At 36.2% G+C, this 18,427-nt stretch overlaps 1 protein-coding gene across 3 annotated transcripts in view; it reads right to left on the minus strand.

Annotated features, from left to right (window-relative positions):
* The window catches only part of Kat6a (lysine acetyltransferase 6A), a 135,660-nt gene that overhangs the window by 20,165 nt on the left and 97,068 nt on the right, over nt 1–18,427 (minus strand). For all 3 annotated transcript variants that reach the window (XM_063239907.1, XM_063239909.1, XM_063239906.1), the window contains 3 exons: nt 17,212–17,528; nt 14,928–15,046; nt 5,247–5,362 (listed from right to left, as the gene is read on the minus strand). In XM_063239907.1, coding sequence (XP_063095977.1) covers nt 5,247–5,362; nt 14,928–15,046; nt 17,212–17,528 — 552 coding nt within the window. The remainder of the gene's footprint in view (nt 1–5,246; nt 5,363–14,927; nt 15,047–17,211; nt 17,529–18,427) is intronic.

Here is an 18,427-nt window from a genome sequence, read left to right on the forward strand (position 1 = left end):
ATCACAAACATACGTTCTGTCATGTAATGTGGGAATTAAATGTGTTAACTCAGTCTTACAATCATTTGTAACTGCCACCTGACTTCCTGAATATATGGAATTCAAATACTTTCTGCTTGAAAGGATGGTAGAAGAATGGCATCTTTTCCCCCAAGTTCCTACTCCTAACTTTTATTCAGCTGTGCTAAGTTCTCAATAAACAATTTTAAACTGTCTCAATATGAAGACACAGAAGCGGCACTACTTGAGTAGAGATTCACTTTGAGGGCTACATTCTACCACTATAAATTTCCTAAAATATGAGTCTGAGAAACAAAAACATAACCCCGTGCTTTTTGAATTATTCAGAAAGAAAAATTATAGAAAAAAAGTGACAGACCACTTAACCTTTGAATTAGAAACAAAGGCTAACTTTTCATGTTGTTAATGACAAGTGTAATTTTGTCAATTAAAATAATAAATACTCAAAATATTTTAAAAAGAAAGGAAATACAATGTATTGCTTCTGGTCTATGAGAAAAAGACAAAAAAATTTTTAAAGTTCTACCAGTAACCAGCTTGCTTCTCTGAGAAACTTACTGCCAAGTCTTATCTAGTAAAGTATACATCCACGATAGTATCTTAGGATGTAGGACATTTTATTAACAATTAAAAAACTTTAGTGAACCAATTCTATTGTATGAAAAACAACAAAGTAAAAACAAGCATTATGGTCTACTCTATCACAATCTATTTCTTTCTGTAAACATTTTAAAATTCCCTGACTTCATTAGAACCAAGCCCACTGGCATGACACAGTTAATCTAAACAAAATAACCTAAGAGAAAAAGAGGAAAAATGTTTCTTTTGGTGAAGAAAAACAGCTTCAGTGATCCCACTGAAAAAGAACAGAGAAAAGGCACAACATGAAGGGACATGTAGTTATGGAGATTAGACTCCCAGCCCAAGAGGACTCTCCTGGGCTGCATCTAGGTCTTGAGTTTACCTCATTAGCTACACCCTGGAGTGCAGCCTCCATACTTGAAGTCTGCTTTAGTTGCCAATATGCTGACATCCCAGTTTGTAAAATCAGGCACGGGGTACAGCTATGTGTAATTTCCTTATTTCTGGAATAGTGTAAATAGTGTAAACATGACCCAAGACAGTAGCAATTTTTGTGGCCTTTAAAATAGGTCAAGCTGTAGTAAAATTTTGGTACAAAAATTCCATCAAGTATGACTTAAATTGAAGATGTAAGTCAAACCAAGCCTGCTTCCTTTAGAGCCAAAGCTGCAAGCACTAGCACAGGCTAAAGGCTTAAATGTGAAGGATATGTGGGATGGAGAAGTGGTGCTCAAATCTTAGTTCTGCCATTTACAAACTACTGATTATGTTTGCTGGGCTTGGGTCTGTAAAATAAGATATATCCACCTCACAGAATTATTTCTGAGATGCTTACAGTTCAGTACCAAGGTCAGTGAGTGATAATTATAGTTGCTATATTTATGATTTAAAAAAATTATCCTTTCATCCATTTTTCTTCATTATCTAGTAGCCAAAGACATTAAAGATTCCATTTTATTTCTTCAGTAGTTGGGATGTCCAACCTGGTTCTAGTAACAACCTCAAAATCTAAGCAACAGATCAAGTCAAGAAGAGGACAAAAAGGTAAGGAAAATGTCTAGGATACTCTATTGTTCTGCTTCTTCAAGACATAAAATACTCATATAGCAAAGAGGTTACTATGAAGCACAGCTCTAAGCAGCTCAGAAGTGGGAATGCTATGGCTTATATCTAGACATTTCCTCAAACCTCATACATTCAGAGGTGGGGCTCTGGGGAGGTGACTGGACCATGGAAGTATGATTCTCCTCACTGGCTAAGTCCACTGATGGGTTCACAGCTTGGTGTCATGCTGGGAGGTGAAGCCTGGTGGAAAGAGGTGATCACTCTGGGTGTGGTCTGGAAGGACATACAGATATTCTTCCTCCTCCTGTTGATCCCCTGCTGCCTCCTGCCTGCCAGGCCTCCCTGTCTTGGAGCCAGCCAACTGTGGAGCAAAACCTCTACAAACTGTGAGCCAAAATAAACCTTTCCTCCTTTAACGTAAGAGTGCTGGGCATTGTGTCTCAGTGAAAAAGTAACTCAAGGTAGGAGATGTGATGATAATTTCTCTTGTCCTCGGGTCATCAAAATCATGTTTCTAATGGCAGGGCTCTCTGTAAACTTTTCTCTATCTATAAGCATCACAAGGTGGTGGTAGAAAAACTTAGGTAAAAGCTGTAAAAGGTGTTGCATGCTCTAATTCTAGCATTCTGAGAAGCTGATCCAAGTTCAACCCTAACCAGGACAATTTAGTGAGACCTTGCCTCAAACTAAAGAAAGGGCTGGAGATGTAGATCAGTATAGGCCTTGAGTTCAACCCTCAGTACTAAAACAACAACAAAAACCAAAAACAAAACTATTACATTCTTTACTGTGTGAGACTTAATGCTTTTTTAGAAGCTAAGATTACAAGATTTCTTAGTATACAAATATAAATGTTGAGATATTATGGGACTTGCCCTAAAGCATGAATCCTATTTCCCAAAAGATTTTTTTCTCTTGTGATATCTTTCTTTTCTGTTTGTCCCAACTGCCTGTTTCCACCTACTGTAGGATCTGGAACTTTTTAAAAAAGAGCTTAAAACCTTTAATGACAGTAATACAATTTAGAGGTAATTCAGTGTAGAAAAAATACTGACAAGATTAAAGATAGAGGACATTATTTGGAAAATATAAGCTCTCCAAACATTTCAGTCAACTCAAGTTTAAAATAATTCAGAAACCAAATAGCCCAAATTCATTTGAATATATAGTGTTTTTAAAAATGTAACTAAGAGAATAAATACATAGGAAACATTTCATAATTACTAAAGGCACCATTAAATTACCAAATACTTTCTAATGGAAAACTCAAAAGAACCACAGTGGAGAAGGAAATGCAGAGGAAGTCTAAACTCCTGCTTGAAGGAAGGTGACTTTCAGTAGCCATCCTAGTTCTCTCTTCCATTTAATTTCTTTTTTTTGTTTTTGGTTATTTTCTGATGGCTATGTTTACTATTTCACCGATGAACAGTTCCCTCACACCTAATTCTAGTGACAAATGCGTAAGAAAACGAAGCAATTTTAATGAATCCTTTTATCATCTTAATAGACAAGGTTCTATTCTTGTCTTTTGAAAGGCAAGTGCTGAGGATGGCTATGTCCACCCCACTTGAGCAGAAGAGACATGGTGCCTGTGGTTCCAATCTATATGCCCCGCAATCCCTGGAGCAGTTGAGATATGTTAAACAAGCTTTCTTCTCCAAGTCAAGTGCTTTTGTGATGTGGAGAGCTTGTAAAAAGCCACTTAAGGATCAAGGATATAGCTTAGTGGCCTAAGCACGTGGTTGGCAACCACAAGATCCTGAATTTGACTCCCACTACCAAAAAAAAAAAAAAAAAAAAAAAAAAAAAAACCAAACAAAAAACCACCTCACTTATATCTGATAAAGAAATGAATTTCAGCTGGGCATGGTGGCACACACCTATAATCCTAGCACTTAGGAGGCTTAGGCAGGAGGATAATTTTGAATTCGAGACCAGCCTGGGCCACAAAGTATGCTCAAGGCCAGCCTGAACTGTGTATTGAGACCCTGTTTCAGAAAGAGAGAGAGAGAGAGAGAGAGAGAGAGAGAGAGAGAAAGGAATGAACTTCTCAGTGTATTTCTTTTTGATCATAAGAGGTTAGTCAAACTCCAGAGGAATGAGTTACCTTGAATACTAGAGTTCTACGGGGAGTTGAGGGAATCTATCTATCTCCCTCCCTCCTTCCCACCCACCCAACTTTCTTAATAATCTCTGATTGATGGTTGTTATTCCATGATACAGAGTACGCCAGTTTATTGGTTAGTTTGGGACTGACTCAATCATAAAGGGTTCTCAGTTGTTTTGTGCACCTGTCAGTTTTCTAGATCTTTTCTTGCCTCTTCTTTTCATAGTTGTGACTTCTTCACTGAAGTCAGGGTCTGTAATAGCATCATGCTCCTACTTTTCTAATTCTGCTACGTATTTAGAAACTATATCAGAAAGTTATTAGATTCTAGGGAAAGAAAAAAAGATGCTTTTAGTAGAAGATTAAAAAAAAAAAAAACTACACAGACATATTCCCAGCTTCTTGGAAACAATTTCGTATACTATGAAGCACTAAATAAATGTTACAATTAATTCTGCTAATATTTCAGACAGGCAATGTTATTAAGTAAAAGGCACAAATTTAACTCACGGAGAATCATACTTTATTATTCCATACAACACTTGCTAAATGGGAAACTGGGACATAAGTGGCTCACAGATTAGAAAGCATTACTATGATTGATATATTTCAAATTATAAACTATTTAACTTATTATATCTTACATGATTTTGCTTGATTCTGACTTTAAAAGAAAAATACAATGACTGAACATTTACCATTTTCTGATTTACATCAGACTCATTTAATGTCCATAATAACACTCTGAAGCAAGTACTGTTAGCATCCCCATTTATAGATGGGGAAACTGAGGCACAGAGTAGACAAGTAACTTCTAGGGTTACACTGGCTATTTATGTCACAGACAAATTACAAAACCAATTTGGCTTCAATATACAGCCTGCTTCATCACAAAAAGTTAGATGGAGCATGATTAGTTTTTATGCCTGGAAACCCGTTATTTATATATAAAATGGTAGTATCCCACTTATCCAATTATTCCTATACAAGACACTGTCCACTAAATTTGTTAAATTTGGGTCAAAGGCTACTTGAGTGAAACTCTGTATTACAGTTATTCCAGGTTTGTTTTTTTTTTTAATCTTTTGTGTAAAGAGTAAAGGCAAATTTGTCTTAAAGAGAGAAAATATTCCTCTTTCACCCTGACATGTGTAAGGTTTTTGGCTTCTGATTTTAAAGAATTTTAGAAAGGTTGGAAGAAAGAAAACATAAAGCTAGCAGAGACTAACTGGCTGCCACAGAATGCTACTGGGACTAGGCTCTTTAAAAGAGCCTAGGGCCAGGGATATAGACACAGCGCCCACCTGGCAAGTGCAAGGCCCAGAGTTTGAGTGCTGGTATCAAAAATAAATAAGCCAGTCTGGTTTCCTCAAATGTAAAAAGATGAACTGGATTAAAACATCTTTAGATCCCTTCTAACTCTACAGCACTACAAAACTAAAACAGGAAAGTAAAGAATCTGTCAACATACCTTGAGTATTCTTGAGGATATGGGGAGGAGTACCAGGTGTGAATTTCGTACTTCCCAAACTCAATGACAGAGGGACAACGAACTTGCGGATCAGGGGGACCAGTTACTCCAACTTTCTGTGTAGTCAAAAAATGTATTACAAAAGTTAGCTAAATTATATACACTGACATAATAACAAGAAAAGATGGGAATCTAAATAAACATTGTCTTCTCAGGCTTCCATATGCAGGGAGGGTGAGAAACAAGCTAACAAGTTTTTAAATAAGTTTTATTCTTTAAACACAGAATCCAAATGAATTAAAATGCTAAATCTTAGAACCAAATGCAGTTGGTGTCACTGCACTTTTTTATGTTTAGTAACACTGAATATTTTCCTTATCTTAGCATATTCCCTTAATGACTTATTAAAAAGAACTAGCATTTAAGGACATGAGCTAAAAAAGGGGAAGGAGTTGCTACTTATTTGCCTCAGCCCACAACAATGGAAACTACCTACTCAATATGTATCCACACATGAAAAAGAATGCTTTTTTGTTCAGGGACAGTAAATATCTAAGAATATATAAACAATGTAACAAAGCAAGTATCAAGAGAGTCTCTATTTCGCCTAATATTTCCTTTACTAGTAACTGTAACAGCTGGCAAAAGGCAGACACACAGATACAACTTTGCAGTGTGCAGGCTATTCCTTTCTTCTGCCTTCCTTTATAAGAAAAGAATCTCTATGGCTTCCCTCATTTCTACAATTACTTTAACAGTACCACAACAAGTGATCTTTAAAGCCTTTATAACTTGCCTGACTTTTATACTAGCAATTTAAATATAGGCTATTGCTAAAAGACAACAAAATTCAGATTTTAAAACCTTAAATTTAAGAACAACTTGATTTGCTCTGTACGTAAACTACCAACAGATTCATCATGTATGTGTATGTATTTACCAGATATGTCTTTAGATTCACAAACATAACAGAACAAAAAACTCTGAAAGAAAGAAGCCTTTTTATTACCACAACTCATCTGAGAATGCTCCTGGGTCTAACTATTCCCTTTTATAAAAGACCAAGGGATTAATCTCAGGTTTCATGCTATAATTCAGCCAACTGAGACCTTGAGCTCTTCCTCAGATACCTCAAAACAAAAGACAACTGCGCTCTTTCAGTTGAATAAACTGCACAGCAGAACTCCTCCAAAGGCCAAAATAATACGGTACTACACAAACTGAGGTTAAAATAAAATCTCTTTCATCTCTCAAAAACCAAAATGGTTTTTTAAAGATTGTTCCTTAAACTACATTCCAGAATCAAGTAAATAGGATCATTTCATTTATCTTCATGGCTCACAATAACTGCAGGAGCACAGGAAAACACCAGAAACCAAACCTAACTTCCTGAAGCAAGGATCCTATCATTCCAGTGCACAGAAACCAAAAATGTGCACCTGTGGTGGCACTGTGGCCTGCCGTCCCAGCACTCTCCCGTCGGTGGCCTGGCGCTCCTCCAGGCGGATGCCTGATGTGAAAGTGGATATCCAGTTCCAGTACAACTGTTTGCACATCACTGCAACTATGAGAATCTGGACACAACTAGACTCGTGGTTGATTCCACTGCCCACACCCACCCTTGCCTCTGCACTGCAAATGCTCTGGCACCTGCACTCATGCGCACTCTGCCCCGCTCCCAACTCCCTAGCGTGCAAGTCTCCAGAGAACAAGGCCTCCACCATTCACAAGGCTTATGGTAACAAGGCCTGGCACAGGGGAGGGGCCACGCTGCATCTGACCATTTACTAACAACCACCTGCCAACATCAAACTGTGAATCTCACTTACTATGAGGACACCTTTGCGAGGTTACTTTAAATTTCAGCCAAAATACTCTATTGAACATGCAACTTTGCAAAGTAATAATTATCTAATATAATCAAGAGCATAAAATACATATTTTTAAAACAGGTTCTGCCATTCCATGACTACCTCCTCATCTGAATATGCCAAAATCTTTAAGAGGTGACATATATTCCAGGCCAGAATTGACATTTTAATCTAAAATAATGAGGAGGCATTAAATGCAGTAGTAATTGAGTTATACCAAAAGAAAACTTTGAATATGCTTATTTCTAGAAAACAAAACCTTTATTACTAGCACTCTATAAGAAATACTATTCACCTACAAAAACCTGACTTCTATTCAATGACCTAGTTTCTAACACAGGAAGGCTGCGCCCGTAGTATTCAGCACTGGATTTGGTACAAAGAACAGAATTACCTTTCATGTAAACACTGCCCTCCTTGCTACCTTCTCCTGTCACTTAACGGCTTCCCTTGGACCTACTAATCTCTTCCATCCCTCCTTATCAACAGGGAAATGTGGGGAAAAGAGATGTTTTTTGGTATTGGAACATTTTTCTCCTAAGATCTACAGTAAGTAATTCTAGTCATTTGGGATTAAAAGTTAGATGATGAAAGAGGTATGTAAGAATGAGTTCAGACTCCAGAACAGTAAGGAGCACGAACTGAAGGAATAAAGAGTACTTGTATGCATGGAGCACATCCTATGCTAGATTCTAAACCTTCTTCTACTATCATCTTGTTTAAACCCCAAAATGCATTCCTCAATGTAGAGAAACACATGTCCATTTTACAGATGAAAAAGCAAGGCTCAGTGAGTTCAAGAGGGAAAACATCAGGATAGGAATAGCTAGCATGAAGCATAAATACAAAAAAAATAAGGAGATGTGGGATACAAGTATAGGTAGCCCTCAACTAATAAATATTCTGAATTCTAAAAGTTCAAGTATTTTTTCAAAATCAGAATTTTAAGCTTTCCAAAAAGAAAAAAAGTTATCAAGTCTACCATTTCTTATTCAAAACCTTCAGGATAGGTTTTAAAAATCTGAGTTTTTCTAACTTTGGAAAAGTATTACATTATATACACATTTATTAAATGACCAGTCCCATTAGGATTTGGGGCAATATCCCATAATCAGACAAATTAATATTTCTTTAGCAAAATACAGTAAGTCTTGACTTACAAACATTCAAGTTGGAAACTTTCACAGGTAAGAATAGGCCTCACATTGTAAACATTCATAGATGTGAACAAATTGTGGAAGTAGTTCACATGTCTACTTTGCCACTTAAAGGTAACTGTAAAAGTAGAAATAATTCACAGTATTATTGTGGGGGGATGTTTTTATTCTCTTTGTGCTTTACAGTGTATATTTGTGTCAAAACTGTGTTAAGACTCACTTTGTGAACAAAGCCAACTTATGAATGTTCTCCCAGAACAGAACTCATGTATATGAAAACTCAGATTAACTCAAACATAAACATACTCACATCGGTTCAGATCATGCTTTTCCAACAACAGAGTTCTGGAAAAATGAGATTTACTGTAAAATGAGTTGTAAAATGTTCATTTCCTTTTCCAAAGACATACAGATGTGAACATGATGGATCATAAGCATGTGAAAAGATGCTCAACAGCATTAGTCATTAGAGAAATGCAAATCAAACCATAGTAAGATACTACTTTATACTCACTTGGATGGTTATTATTGCAAAAAATGAAACATCACAAAACAACAGTGTGGATGAGGACGCAAAGAAGTTAGAACCTCATCTCACTGCTGCTGGGAAGTTAAAATGGTGCAGCAGCTGTGGAAAGCATGATGACAGTTCTTAAAACTTTTAAAAAGAATGCTCAAACAGGTATCTGCACATGAATGTCACAGCAGTACTATTCACAATGGGCAAAAGGTGGAAACAACCCAACAGTTCACTAAAGGATCGACAGATAAACAAAATGTGATGCTATTACCTTAGCACATATACTAAAATGGGAACAAATCTTGAAGGCAAGATGTTAAGTAAAATGTTAGATATAAAGGAACAAACATTGTCCACTTATATAAGACACCTGAGTAGTAAAGTTAATAAAGAGAAAATAAAAACAATGGTTGGCAGGAAAGGAGAAAGGGCAACTGTTGGGTACAGATTATCAGTTTTGCCAGATAAAGATGAAAAGGACCTCGAAACAGATGGTGGTAATAGGTATATAATAATGCAAATGGTTAAAAAGGTAAATTTTATATCATATATATTTTATCACAATAATTTCTTTTAGGTTTTCAATATTCTTTGGATTTCAGTTGTGGATAAAGGATAATTGTTCTATCTAAAGAGTGATACCCAACTATGCCACAAAAGCTTGAGAGACTACTTCTGGGGAAGTACTGTAGTACATATAGTTTTTTGTTCTATACTTAAACATCTTTGCTAGTTCTTTTACCCTTAAGCAATGATAAAACCTACAATTCTGTGCTCAGCCCTTTGATAGTTTCCTTTTGTAGGATTTATATAATTTAGTGATCCTACCAGCCTTTCACTCTCATGTTCTTTTCTTCCTCCAACTCTTAAGATCTTCCCTTAAAAATCTCACTTTTTCATATACTCTTCACTTCCTTTTCTGCTAATCCAACAACAAAATCCCACTCTTACTAATTCATTTTTCTACATAATATAAATTGTCATCCTCAAAGTTTCAAAATAGTTGGAGGAAATTAGCCAGAGTAATCAGTCAATTAATAATAATCATTAACCTCAAATAGGCCCCTGTTTTCCTACTCTAGTCACTCATTCTGAGATAATATCATACTTTCTCATGTCTCCTGTTGTTTTCTACTAGAAACTATGAGAATAAAATTCTATTTTCCTTATAGCTCCTATATTGAACAGTTTATACAACATAATATGTACCCAATAAATAATGGGTTTGTTGGTTGGTTGGATTCCAGTATTAAAAGTCTTTATCATTTACTCCTTGATGGTGTTGCTCTTAAGACTATCTCAGACCCCAAAATAAAATCTTCTTGCAAAACACAAAGGACAGTGAGTGCAACTAGCTCAGTGGTAGAGAATTGGCCTGGGTTTGATCTCCAGCACGCATTAGTGAATCAATGAATGAACGAACCAACAAACAAACAGGTGGAAGTAGCTTGTACAAAGCCAACTCTGCGCTCTCAAAAATAACTTTATATATTATCTTTATGACTTTTTTATTATTCAAAAACATACTCTAACTACCACTAATTTTCCCAAATCACTTTCATTATTACACTGAAGCCAGAAATTAAGGCTCTTTACTGATAATCTCCTATTTCCTTAAAAAACAAAACAAAACAAAAAAAACTCCCCCAAAATTGAATCTATCACCAGGTTCTCTTGATTTCATCTCCAAAATATAATCCACTTCCATCTACTTTCCTTCCATTTCTGCCACCATCTCTCTAGTCCAAGCTACCATTTCTTTTACGCAATCTCTGCAAAAAATGATTTTCCTGACTGCATTTTTGCTTAATTCCAATCCATTCTTCACATAATGGCCACAAAACCACCTCTCCAAAATGGAGGTCATGCTACATTGTCCAGACTCCTGGGCTCAAGTGATCCTCCTGTTTTAGCCTGTCAAGTGGCAGAAGCCAGAGAGGTACCCTATTGTCTGCTTGAAAAATCTTTCCCTCCTCTCTTCTCCGTAGCACTGCCTGTGGTCTTTCTATTCATCTTTTAGATCTCTGTATAATTATTTCCCCCAAAAGTCTTTATTTCTCACACATCCTCCAACATAATCCCCAGTAATCTAGATCACTGCAATTAGAAATTATAATTTTATTTTTATGACTGCTTCCTGTCTGTGTTGCTTATGAGTGAGAGCTTCAGGAGGCAGACTTTTGGTCTTCCCATACAGCTCTAGTTTCATGTCAAGCATATCAATATTAAATGAACTTTACAAAGGAATGCCACTACTATCAGAATTTTAGTGCTTTGCCAATTCAAATAAGCATGAATTAGGACTTCTATATTCAGCTGTTTATTTCTTTGATGCCTGATACAATGTGCAACACCAGGAATTTAATGAAAGACCTGGAAGAAATATACAACTAGCCATATTACTATCAGCATAAATTTACAATGTCTCTACTGTCTTCAGCAAGGCTTATTAGCACCCTATTATTTCAACTCCTGTTCCATTCTTCCCAGCCAAAAATTTCACCCAAGTACCTAATCATTTAACGAACGTTCACTGAGCCAATCCAGTTGTACCTTGGCCCACAAACTTAATTCTCTCCACCAAACTGGACAGAACTGAATCAAATTTCTTCATAAGGTCAACACTGTACCAAATCACTGAATTTGATATGGTTCTCACATGACTCTGTTTGCAATCAGAACTGTTGGAAGAATCAAGTCCATCAACCAAAGTACTACTGTACTCAGTATATAGCATCACCAAAGAGAAAGTTTCTGTTCTCAAGGCACTTACATTCTAAAAATAAATATCTAAATTCAAGAGGTGGTAAGTATAGTATTATGTAAAAAGAGCAAGCAGGTAAGGAGACAGAGTTACACAAGGCAGGTAAAAGTAGCCTGGGAGTCACAGAAGTCTCTCTGATAACATGATTCATGGCCAGAAACCCAAAAGCAGTGAGCAGGAAGCCAACAAGGCCTCTAGACTACATCAAAAGTCACCCAGACAGAGGGAGCTGTGAGTGCAAAGACTCTCCCTGGCAGGCATACACCCAGGTGTGTGAGCAAGAGGAGAAGGCCTAAGACCAGAGGACAGTAAACAAAGACAAAGATGGAAGGGGAGGAGCCAGTCAAGTGGGAAGGCACAAGATCACACAGATCCTGGAGAGGATGGTAAGGATTTTGAAAATTCCAAGCAAAACTGAGATGTCAGAGGTTTTCTGAGCAGAAGAGGGGTATGCTCCAAGTTAAGTCAGAAAACAATTTGGTTTTCGATAAAGAACAGATGAAAGCTGTTCTAATAGTTCAAACCAGAGATGACAGTGGGATCAGAGACTCAGAGCAATAATATTCTCAATAAATTCTGAAGGCACACCAGCAGGATTTGCTGACACATTGAATGTATGGGAAAAAAAGAGAAAGAAAACAATGAAAGATTATACTTCTTTGGGCCTCAGCAAATATAAAAATAGAATTACTTTTATAGTTTGGGTCTTCTGCATCCCCCAAAGCTATATTTAAGGTTTGGTTGTTAGCTCTGTGGTACTGCCAGAAGGCAACAGAACCTTTAGAAGGTGAAGCCTAGTGGAAAGAAGTGGGGTCACCGAGGGCGTATTCTTTAAGAGATACAGGGACCCTACTCCTGCCTTCTCTCTTTTTGCATCTTGGCCATCATCTCAGGAGCAGCTTCCTTTTCCACATGCTCTCTGTGATGATGTGTTGCCCTGTCATGGGCCACAAATCAACACTGCCAAGAGACTACGAATGAAACCTTTGAAACTGTGAGCAGAAGTAACGAATCTCTTTTAAGTAGATTATCTCAGGCACTTTGTCACAGTGAAAGAAAGTTAACTGACACAATTCCCAATTACCCCCATTCTCCATTAAAAGAAACTGAGGAATTAGGCTAGAAAAGAGCCAAGGACATCATATTGTGACCAAAATAAAAACAATGAGACATGTCAAAAAGAAAAAGCCAACTTCTAGCCAATCTTAACACAATTCAAACATCAAAATAAATATCAATAGCAACAAGTGATATACCACATAAAACAGAATAATCTGAGTTGAAACAAAATGAGTAAATAGGAAGGAAGAAATGGTCCCACTTCTAGAATACCAATTAATAAACATAAAAGAAGTGGCAGAATGAGAAAATTATGTAAAAAATGGTAAAATTAGAATATTATGTTTCAGGGGAAGTTGATGTTTCAGGCAAAAATCACTGGATGCTAATCTGATGGGTAAAAGTTTGATGAGAAACAAAATACATTCATGGTCTCAAAGTATGTTACCATAGGGTAATTACAGAAAATAATCATTTTATAGAGAAAACACACTGGCAGAATGCCTCCTTCTTAACTACATGAATAAAGACTATATCACTGTAATAAGACAGATATTCCACATCTTCTAACAAGACGCAGTGAGAAGCACCTCTGTGGCACTGTCAAATCATGGTGAATCATAAAACAAGCTCCATGTGACAGACCTGCTGTGAAATATACAATCTGTACGCTTCAATAGTGTCAAGGGCATGAAAGATAAACTGTGAAACTGATCCAGGTGAGGAGAGCACAGAGACAACAAAATGAACCACATGACCCTAGCCTGGACAGCAGACCAAAAAAAGAGAAGCTCTCTTTTCTTCTGCTATAAATAATATTAGTAATATAATTAGTGCAATTTGAATAAAGTCTGTAAATAATAGCACTTTGTGGCAAGTTAACTTGATGATTGGATCATGGCCAGGTGTAAGAATGTCCTTTTTTCTTTATTAAGGAAATATACACGATAATCGGGAGTAGAGGGACATTAGCACTATGTCTACAAGTTAGAGGAAAAATGGTCTTCCAGTCAGAAAGAAAGTTAACTGTTTCCCACTTTAAATTCCCCCTGAACTTCATGTAGATATCCACAATAGTACCTGTAATATTTCATTTTACTTATTAGCAGGAAAAAAAACAGGCACTGAGAGATTAAGCAACTTGCCCAAAGCAGAAGTTAGTAAATGACAGATCAAGACTTAAAATCATGTCCATCTGACTTACAACTAATGCTCTGTCAAATAATACAGTAGAATGCTGAGTAATGTTTGGTGAGTCTTTATATTGCTGTTTTTATTTTTTAAAAGTTTTCACACAATGACACACAGTCTAGTCAGCCACCAACAGGTCTCTTAATTCAGTTTTAGTTACTAAACTGGAATCCTTAGCATTAGCTTTATATATTTTAACTTTTAAGATCAAAAACAGAGAACTTAACTTAGTAAACTGGTTGGTGGCAAGAAGGAAGAGACAAGCTAAACGAGCATAGCCTAGCAGAGTCTTCATGATCTATTCTCTGCACTTTCCCAACCTCATTTCCTATCTCCTACACCCAAGGCTCTTTATCCCAACCACTTTATTACAATTAATCATACTATCCCTATCTTCAACTGTTTCTTCAAATTATAGAGACCCTATTCCCTGTTGTACTGATAAACTACTCCATGTCTTTTAATACCCCACAATGACTCCTTTTCTGATCTCCCTAGTCATCTTCCAATATCATGTACTCCATAATTGATTTTTTATATTAAAATTCTTATTATAAGTCTCTCCTAGACTTGAGAGAAGAAATTTCATCACTCACTTTAGCCTCGTCAGTATCTGCTACAAAGCAGGGTCTGTGTATTTGCATCTTGCTACGTGCCACAAGGAATTTAAAAAGTCATTCTTGAATTAATGAATATGGTACTTCATTATGTACAAGAAGCTTTCTGTTTGTCTGGTCAAATCCCAAACTATTCGTTACACAATAAGACAGAAAATACATAAAACAGGTGCTTTTTTTTTTTTTTAAACTGGTACCAGGGATCGAACTCACAACTGTGCGGTTGCAAGGCAGGTGCTTATACCACTGAGCTAAATCCCCAGCCCCCAAAACAAGTACATTTAATACTGGTAATCAAGACAATGTATTTGTGTGCAAAGCCAGAGCAGTTTGAGTTTGAAAGGAATACCCTAACCAGCAGAATCACACAAACATACACACACCTCTTTTTCCAAACAGATGATAAGTTCCTTCTACTGTTTTACCCCACAATAAAAATAACTGTCTCTTTCTCATCCATCAACAACTTGCTTCACTGTTCAACCTGAATATCCAACTTTACCTGCAGTGCTTGTTCTTGGATATCACGAAATAATTCCATATCTTTCTCAGTCATGATTTCCTGGCTCCCAAAAAGTCGCTCCTCACTTTCTTGTTTGCCATCCCAGCCATCCTGATTGTCTGCACATAAAGAAAGGGTGACTGTGTTATTTGTACTATTCTTGAAATTTAGTACATGGGCTTCCAGTACGAAGACCTTAATATTATAAAAGAACAGTATTAAACTGGTAGAAAGATACTACTCAGTAAAGAATTTTACGTACTACATCTGCCTTTTAGTGAAAATTCTGAGTTGCCTTAATAATTCCTAAAATGATATAACCAAATTTAAACATCATTAAAAAAGATTACATTTTAATAGGCAGAACAGAAAAAGGGTATAAGATTTAAACAGAATGAATATGATGCTTAGTATAAGTTCAATGTATCAACATTCAAAAAGATAATTTTTAAGTAGCTACCTTAACTGACACCAGGAAATACTAACTCCCCTGACATTCTGGGTGCCCTGTTAAAGCACAAACTCCACAAACCTGAGGATCACAGTTGATAATCCTCTGGGTAAGTATGAAAAAATATAATCATCCACTAAATGATGGCTCTTCCTCAACTGGGCAAAAAAATTAGTGAAAGGAGTATTTGGGGATTATGTAGATCATTATCCTTTGCATTTGAAGATGACATTGCTGATGGCCTCATTTCCTCTTTGTATGAGTATGGCTGAAAAGACCAATCAGTGACAGTTCTTTTCAAATCGACTGTACATACAGGCTCTCTGTTATTCATGTTGTACAAGAAGAAAAAGGACAAAGACTCATTGTTGACATTATTTCCAAACTGAAAAAAAAAAAAAGTACAATCTAAAGGTACTATATAACTTTAATGACCCCTAGGTGCATGACATAGACGGATATAGGCACAGATTTAGTATAGCAGGCCGCAGCACCATGAGATGAGGTACACATTGTTCCTTGAAATCTACAATTTATAAAGGAAATGTCAGAGCCTATCAAAGCACTACACCATACTGATGCTTGAAATTTAGTTAGTTCTCCATGTTTCATGCATCCTCTAATAATTTCTATTCCTAAAACTTTCTAGTACATTCTTCTAATAATCTATATCCAGAGCAAACAGCTAAAGCAAAAATGTCTTTCATTAGGAAATGCTTTGGGATTCTTTCCTTCTAAGATCAATCTAAACAGATTGTTTATATTCATGCTCAGACTAAAAGGAATCTACATGCAAACTCCTGAATGCTTAAAGAGTAACTAGATTATTGCTACTCTGGTGAAAAATCAATCAAGTAGAAAAGTGGGAAACTAATGATAACATTCCGTCCTGCATCAAACCAATCAACCATTCTATATGCAGGAATAAAGAAGCGGTAAACAGAATCACTTACCAATGGGACATTTGGGGGAGGAAATCAAAGTTAACATACACTGTAACTTTGGTTCTTTTTATTCAAGAGTTCATTCTTATTTTTCTACTTTTCTCAAAAACCCTACTATTCCCAGGGTTAGTCCTTTGAACTCATGGCTCAGTAATAAGGCCATTAAAAGCTTGAACTGAGGGGCTGGGGATTTAGCTCAGCAGCATAAGTGCCTGCCTTGCAAGCAGGCAGTCGTGAGTTCAATCCCCGGTACCGATAAAAAAGGACAAAGACAAAAAAAAAAAAAAAAAAAAAGACCTTGAACTGTCTGGAAAGCTAATCAAATTCTTCTTATGTTATGTGTTACACTGTTGAGTCCTCTCCACAGATGTTGTCTACTTTGAAAACTAGGGAATTAAACCTATTAATGGGCAGTTATGGTTCTCTCTTAGTTTAATCCATGGAATTTATAAATACGCTTACCAAGATTGAGAGGCAGAAAAATCAGTGACCTTATTATATTTGCATATATTTTGGTCTTTACCGTATGCTTTACCATATGCAGTCACTGTCTCTGCTCTTTTCCTTATTTCTTACTAAGAATAAATCATGCTGATCATTATATAATTTATTTAGTAATTTGAGGAATATGAAGTTGTCCTTGATTCAACATTATATCCTAAATGGTTTAGTGCTTCTACCAAAAAAGCAACTTCTTTTGTTGCCTACAAGCTCCTACTAGTCTACTTTGCAACGTTAGTCGTTAATTCCTGCTACATATATCCTCAATAGATTTTAACCACCATAACCAGTTTTTTTTAGTATTCATATATAATCTAAATAACTAGTGTTACTCTAAATAATACACTTTTGGAACACTTTTTGTTCTAGGTTTGTTTCAAACTTTTACCTGTGGGCCAATCTGAAGTGCTTGATTTTCTGTTTCCCTTTTTTCTGATTCTATATTGCTCAGAGTAGTCTACCACTTCCCCTCGAGCTTTCCGCCCATCAGGGGAAGGGGTGAAGAATTTGGTAAGGCCATCAATGAGCCCTTTGGTTTTCTTGTTGAACTTCAAGGGGACACTGCTATCTCGGCAGAAATCCAAGCCATCTATTCGCTCTAAATAGCCTTCTTCTGATGATGATGCTGATTGGCTGGAGAGAGTGATTTTACGTTTCCGACCCCTTCCAGGGCCAGTTTGAACTTTGCTGAAGGGACTTTTTGATCTAAAGAATCAAAAGGGGAAAAAAATATAACTATTAAAAGAAATCATTATAAGATTTATATTTAATAAGTAACCTAGAAAATATATACTTAAGCTTTATTTTTAGGAACATATTAAAAGTCCTATAAATTATGAGTAATATATGAATGAGAAGCATTATGATTGGAAACATCTAAGAAATTGAGTAATACTGAAAAGAATCCTAAGTCAGAGATCAGAGTACATGTTCAAGTCATAATTCTGCCCCTTACTAGTTGTACATCTTAGGCAAATCAAATCCTGTCAGTATCTTCACTGTAAAATGAGAGCTGGACCAGAGAACAGCATCCTTTTCAGGCATAAAAACCCATGATGCTGTGATTTCTGTACCAACTCAGTTATACCTTTACCTCTAAACACAAAGATGGGCTATTTACTGGAGGCCAGAAATCAAAAGATCATCGTATAGGAAAGTTAAAATTTAAAAATTATAAGTATTGGCAACTTAGTGAGACTCTGTCTCAAAATACTGCTTTTTTAAAAGGGCTAAGGATGTAGCTTAATGATAGAGCGTCTTCCTAGGCCCTACATTCAATTCCCTGTACTGAAACACACAAACATACACATATGCACCACACATGTACTGTGTAACACTGGCTCATTATATTTTCAGCTATTGATGATCCTTCAGTTATAACATCTTCAAGATATCACTAAAAAAACTTATGTAAACTTTTTTAAAATGAAGAGATTTTATAAATCTGAAGATACTTTATGTATATCATCAAAGGTGAATTACTGTATATATGGATAGAATTAGCTATTAAATCTTTTTCTCTTTTCCAGATACAGCCCAGGTTCCTAGTCCACAATTTCTAATTTCTGCTAACAAAAGAAAACACATTATTTTTTATTGGGAGA

The sequence above is a fragment of the Cavia porcellus genome, unplaced genomic scaffold (assembly GCF_034190915.1).
Source record: "Cavia porcellus strain 051 isolate PalLab524CR breed Dunkin Hartley unplaced genomic scaffold, mCavPor4.1 scaffold_29, whole genome shotgun sequence".
Taxonomy (NCBI): domain Eukaryota; kingdom Metazoa; phylum Chordata; class Mammalia; order Rodentia; family Caviidae; genus Cavia; species Cavia porcellus.